Source organism: Vicia villosa, linkage group LG6 (assembly GCF_029867415.1).
Source record: "Vicia villosa cultivar HV-30 ecotype Madison, WI linkage group LG6, Vvil1.0, whole genome shotgun sequence".
Classification (NCBI taxonomy): Eukaryota; Viridiplantae; Streptophyta; class Magnoliopsida; order Fabales; family Fabaceae; genus Vicia; species Vicia villosa.
In genome coordinates, this window is record NC_081185.1 from 104,546,954 (window position 1) to 104,553,843 (window position 6,890).

The 6,890-nt window shown below is 34.7% G+C and overlaps 1 protein-coding gene across 1 annotated transcript; it reads right to left on the reverse strand.

Moving 5' to 3' along the window:
* Window positions 1–575: 575 nt before the first annotated feature.
* LOC131609459 (stress response protein nst1-like) lies at window positions 576–5,596 on the reverse strand. The gene is made up of 4 exons (XM_058881153.1): window positions 5,442–5,596; window positions 3,677–5,292; window positions 2,328–3,373; window positions 576–1,272 (listed from the first exon to the last, which is right to left on the reverse strand). The coding sequence occupies exons 2-4, from the start codon at window positions 5,162–5,164 to the stop codon at window positions 1,152–1,154; spliced, it is 2,655 nt and encodes an 884-aa protein (XP_058737136.1). The 5' UTR covers window positions 5,165–5,292; window positions 5,442–5,596; the 3' UTR covers window positions 576–1,151.
* Between the last annotated feature and the right edge of the window lie 1,294 nt (window positions 5,597–6,890).

The following is a 6,890-nucleotide window of genomic DNA, read 5'->3' on the forward strand; positions in this document are numbered from 1 at the left end:
CAAGGTAAAATAGTTATATATGTCAAAGCTCCTTTTATTGACGATTATTTGGACTTCAACTCTCTTTTAAATAAATTGAGGGAGAAGCTTTCATTACCCTTCAACATAACTTTAGATATTCATTTACACTCCAAAAACGTGACACTTTTCTTAATAAAAATTATCTCAATATTGATAACGTTGTTTGATATTGAAAGTCTTATATCATCATTTCTATAATAAAAACTAATAATTAGAAAAAATATCAAGAAACTAATCTAAAATAGCACAATTCTTTCAATTTTAACGAAATGATTATATTTAAAATATGAGAAGTGACAGAAACACTCTTTTTTTTAACACTCAACATTCATTATTTTAAACTGTTTAGAAATACTTTAACTGTTCAATCAAAATCAAACTTTGTGATATTCAATTTTTTAAAAATATTTAATTATTTTCAATTTAATGCAAACCTAAAAGAATCATATTATCTACTTCAATGGCTATTGATTTTCTTGGAAGAAAATTTTTAAATTAAAATAACTAAGTTCTTAATTACAATCTACTATATTACAAAAAGGATAACTTGGTCTTTCTTTTTTTTAAGTCATCTGAAAAATGCATTATTATGACATCAATGAAAAATGCATAATAAAGTTGAATCATAAATATTCTTTTTAAAGAATCTTCATTACAAAAATATTAGTATGACTTCAATGAAAAATGCATGAAGAAAAAAGTTGAGTTATTATAAGGACACTAATTTCTGAGTTTACCGAGGGAACTCAGAATCTCAAGACCTGCTTTAGATGCACATTGTAGACATTGATGATAAATATTTCATCAATGGAAGCGGATCATGTTACTATAAGCTTATTTTTCATTAAGATGTCATAATTGAAGATACTGTGACAAGGGAGGGAATATGAACTTCCATTCTTCAAAGAACAATTTCATATAAAAAAAAAGGGGGGAAACTTCCTTTACCTGCCTCAGAAAGCCATGCACCAATCCTATCCATTTTAACCTTAAGTAAACATCAATCTTCCATCATAAACAAGAAAGGAAGATACAATGCCTTCAGTATTCTAAACATTCCCACCCCTAAAAAAAGGAATTGACCTTGAGAACTGTTCTAAAGTCCCCCTTACCCTGTCACTATCATCTTTCTAATCAAATGACCAAAATGAATGTACATCTGATGTTGGATATGGCGGACTACCGATATGAGCCCTTGCCGCAGATGATTTCCCTATGCTTTCCACAGAACCATGTGCATGCCATTCGTTCCTGCAAAGAAACAGATACCACAAGTTGTTAATCAACTGGTTTTAACATGAGCATTTTTATATCTTGAAGCAAAAACACAAAGTTAAAAGAAGTTAACAATGTCACACAAAAACATGAATGTTTATATTTACTTCAATTTTGATTTTGTTTCTTTTGTCTATTTGGTTCAACAAGTTAGCAGTTCATGACTATTCTGCTATTGGTGTTTATCTATAAAGCTATATTTAGGAAGGATAATAAAACTGACTACCCCTAGACTTTACCAATTACATAGTAATATACCATTTCATGACTCAATCAATAGCAAACAAAAGATCAAAAATTGTACCATCCCAAATGCAGTACATATCGAAGCATTTTATTTCATAACTAAATGAGCATGTCCACACAAACGAAATCATTTAATTTGTAACTAAATCCAATTTTACAAGAAGAAACAGTGTAACAAAAGTTGTTAGCAGCTGAATCCTATGATTTTTCTGCCTATATTTTATGTATGTAATGATATCGTACATAACATCTCATGGTTTCTATTTCAATTAAACTAGTCAAACTACCTTTCATTTATGTATCAATATATGTGGGGTTTGTAGACATTGCAAAAATATGGAAAGTTTAATAAAAGCCGTGATTCTAAGTCTGCATAGGAAGCATTTGTTTCAATTTACTTCAACTCAGATACCTGTTCAATTTCCTACTTCCGATTCTTCTCTCACAAAACTCGGGCGGTTAATGGAGTACACAAAATGCTATATCTTGTTTTACTAAGTTCAAAATAACCCTAGAGCAATATGCACGATTCTGATAGTGAGTTCAGCCTCTTTAAATTACATTTTCATTGACCAAGTTCGATTAACTAAGTTCAACATCTAAGCAACCCATAGCTTGAGAAACAATCTACTAACCATAATGATATGACGTTAAAAGTTTAAACAAAAAGCATATACCATAACAGTTTAAATATTCCAACGGCATGGTAGATCCATAAACAAGAGGCGTGTAAATTAGCCACAAATAGTAACATGAAAAATTAGGCCAAATAGTTATTTACTCACTTGGACCAACAGTTAGCTGGAGAACACTCGAGCACATTGCTGATAGCAGTTCCACTAGGACTCCCATATATCGTTTCATTCTTAGCACTCTCATGAGTTTTAAGGTTGCCAGATAAAGGTGGAAACAGACCATTTTGTAACCAAGGATCATAACCACTTGAAACAGCAACCGGGCTGAAGGTCCCGCCACTATTATTACCATTAGGAAGAAAAACATTCTGTGCAGGATAGCCACTGGAAACTATGTTATCGTCTCTGTTAAAAACAGAAGGCATAGTCTTCTGACATGCTGGAAGCATAAAGTCGCCATTGGTTGGTACATTCCGCTGTGAGGATAACAGCCAACTTTCTGGACCACCAACAAAACCTAAACCTTCCTGAACAAGAGGTGAACTAGTCCACATCTGCCATGTCCCCTTCTCAATTGCAGCTGCATCATCCAAAGGAAATGGATGTATGTCTTTGGACTGGGGGGTACCAGTAAACCTATTAGAACCGTTTTTCTTTTCTCGGGTCAATGGGGACTCAATTGGAGATGGCTTGTTGAGGTCAGTACCAGATGTATTTCTTAAAGAGCGAGGCTTTATTACTTCTTTATCTTTCATAGAGCCACTTCCCAAATCCAACTGAAAATTCTCCAGTGACTCAGAAACAGGACCAAGCAGAGATAATGGAACTGGATCATAACAGGGGTCTTCAAAAAGCTCTTGCTCTTCATGCCTAAAGTCATGTGATGTATTTACAACAGGAGAGAATACAGGTTCAATTGCAGGAGAGAAACCTAAACTACTACTAGTTGAACCATTAAGATGATTAGAAATATCAAAGGGTGATGGAAGACCAAACTGAATTGGATTGTTAAATGATTGTGCGACTGGTGACTGGCCAGATAACTGAGGGCTTTTGGCTTCAACTTCAACTTGAATTTTGGAATTTGGTCTGCATATTACATTTGAATTTGAAGATTTGGGAACAGATGAGGAACGAGTAAATAATTGCTGCCATGACTTTTTTGGTGCAGTCCATGGCTGTGGTTCTGGGATAACCTGCAAGGAACAATTATCATGTCATGTAATTCTCAATTGTGACATGCTGCCTAGGTTTATCACAGGTGACAAGAAATTAAAACTAAACAGAGCACCATTTAATTTTCATAAATGATTGAATGCTCAAAATGTAACACACAAAAAACCCAGGTAGTGATAATAGTCTGTAAAATCCATTATCTAATGTAAAAAAAATTCTTTTAATAGGAAGTTAGTAATGCTATACGAATCAACCTTCAGAAAAGCCAGAAAACAGTAAGATAAAAAGGCAAAGAAAATAAGACACTAAGCATGTTAACTTACAGAATGGTTGATAATCTTATCATCTCCTTTTAAATTGGATTTAGTAGTTGGACCGGGAGGAAATATATCTCTCCTGCTGGCAGAAGTATGAGCATGATCAACAGAATTGTTAGACTTGCTTTCTTTCACCACAGTGGCAGGAATACTCGCACCCTTTCCAAATCCAAGCGCTTTTGAAGAAGACAAAATTGTACCACGCATGCGATCAAAGTACCTTGTCCCAGTACTTCCTCGGTTATAATTGTTTGAAACAAATACTTTACTATGTACAGTATCTGTATTTTGTCCTTTGTCACTCTCTAATCCAGACTTTTGATGCTCTCTATGATCAGTTCCACTCTTTTTCTCAAAGTCCCTCTTTCTTTCACTTTCTCTGGTAGCTCTTTTTTCCATCTCTTCTACATCAGAATTGCTCTTACTAGACCCTCTATCTTTCTCTTTTCTTCTTTCCTGACGCTTCTTTTCAGCTTCCTTCTTTCGGTCTTTCTCCTTACTGGTATGGGATAGTTGGCTGCTATCTTTTTCAGCTTCCACTGTCTCATCTCTCAGCCTCCTACGCTCCTCAACTAACTTTGCAACCTCCTCTCTCTGTTTTCTCTCTTCTTCCTCCAAAAGTTCTTTCTCTATCCTAGCCTGTCTTTTCTCCTCAGCTTTCCTGCGTGCTCTTTCTCCTCTACTTTCATTCAAGTTTTCCCCATTCTCACCCCTTTTTGCCAAGAGTGCCCTGCGTTCAGCATCAGATAAACGATCTTCCCTTGAACCAATTCTAAATATCTTTCTCCAAAGCCACCGAATGGTCAAGAAAAAAGATGCCAAAAGCCTGCAAACAAAAACCAAAATACCAGAATACGACCTAGCCGTCAAACAATGCTCATCACCTCCATAAATACTCCCATTCCCATTCATTCTCCAGTTGATAGGATTACCTAAAACAGAACCACCAACCCAATTTCCATTCTCCAACCAATCCTGACTACACATCCACCCGTTTTCAGACCAAACCTTCTTACTCAACATCTTCCCATGTTTCCCAACCAAATCCTTAACAACACCAGAATTTGAAATCCCTAACTCTTGCAAATCAGGCAAGTCCAAAACCGGTCTCTTCGAAACATGCCCACAAAACGAACACATAAACCGACTCCCACCAGGGTTCTGATCCCTATACGGATTCAAACAATTCCGACACCTCCTCGTAGCTGTCTTCCTCAGTTTCTGCAACTCTATAGCTTCAAACCTCTTCCTCTCCCTAATCCTAGCATTCCTCCTCACCCGCCAAGCCGACAACTGAGGCATCAAAATCTCATACCAAAATAAAGTAACCAACAACACAAAAACACAAGCCAGCCTAGGTGAAGTAATCTCAAACCTAAAAGCAGGTGGCAGAAGCTGAGAAAGCGCCCACAAACCAATCAAAGGTATAACCAACCAAGGTAGCATTGTAGCAACCCGGCGAGAACACTTCTGAATCACACACAGTATACACATTATCCCCTAAACCCCCAAACTAAAAACCAATGCTCAATACAAAAACCCTAACCCTACTTAAACTTCCCTTTTCCTCCAAATTCCTCCAAATCAAAACAAAACAGAGCTCAAAACCCTAAAATACAAACCTAAATAACGAAAAATAACAATAATCAGAATCATTCATAGTAGAAAGGGGATGAATAAAACCCTAATTGCAGCACAACTAAGAAGAGCTTCAACTATGGCGAAAAAAGCATCGATAGAAAACAAAATGGAAGCGGAATCGAGCACTTACAGATGAATCGTTGATTCAAGGTAGAACAACGAGTTGGGAGGTGAACTTGACTCGTTCGACTCGGGTCGGTGTAAATAAAGAACGAGAGAGAAAAAGTATATGTGAAAATGAGATAAGAAGAGAAAGAAGAAGAACGAAGAAAAAGTGAAAAGACAAACCCGAATAACCAGTAACTGAACCGGGAGATTTTAGGTTGATTTGAACCGTTCAACGTGAACTAAACCGAACCGGGTCTTAATCTAGTCTTCGGTCTACCTTGTGCTTTAACTTAACCCTTAAGGTGAACATAAATATATTGTTTTTTTTATTATTTTTAAATTTTATATAGTCAAAAAATAAATTTTGGATAATTTAACATTAGACTAAATATTTATATATAAGTAAGTTATAATTGTTTTAATTAAAAATCAAACTCAGGTAGTTATGATTAATTTACTTTTGACTAACATATAACTTCCAGCACCTAGTTGATGTTATTAGTTAATTATATAATAAGATTTGATTTTTATAAAAGTTGATCTATATGTTGAATGAATGAAATTTTTTTGACTAGTTGTATTAATATTTAAGTATTATTATTTTAAATTTTCGAATTGCATTAGGTAAATGAAATATTGCATTGTATTAGCTGAGTAAAAAAAAGTTAATTATACGTTTTCATATTTTACTATTTTGCTTTATAAATATACGTTTTCACTTAGTTTTTCTGTTGCTCTTTTTTTTTCTTTAATTTTATAAACAAATATATATATATATATATATATATATATATATATATATATATATATATATATATATATATATATATATAACATACTTATCAGAATCACCTATATATAACATACTTATCAGAATCACCCATCAAGGTATTATATGTGATTTAATTTGGGAAATAAAACAAAACAAAATATCTACCAAATTTGCTCTTGACTTCTTTTGGTATATATTGTTGTGGGTCATATATTATAAATAATTATTCAAATATAATTAATATAATATAAAAATTACATAAACATGAAGAAAAAAAACCTTCTCATTGTTTTTTTTTTTTTGGTAATATTGTTTTTCTTTTTTTATAGAAGGAAATTGTTCTGGTCTGGGTCGAGTAGGCCTAATAACGAGCAAACACGATTCAGGGCTCAAGCTCAATTGGGCACGCGCTCTTCAGTAATCGTTGGAACGACAACCTAACGGGTTATGCGAGGAGCACGTGGTCAACCCAAGCAGTTGAAAATTCGGTCAACCTTCTCTCCGAACCCTACGGACAGTTCATCCAGGACGTGAGTCACGTGCTGACTTTGTCCTACTACGTAAGATTCTGGCAGTTTCCTCTTTCTGGGCCTTCCACAAATCTAGCCTAAAAGAGAAAATCTTGGCCCAGCGCTGGGGATGATAAATACCCTCTGTCATTAGAGGGCCAGTTAATTCACTCATTCTCACCTAATCTCT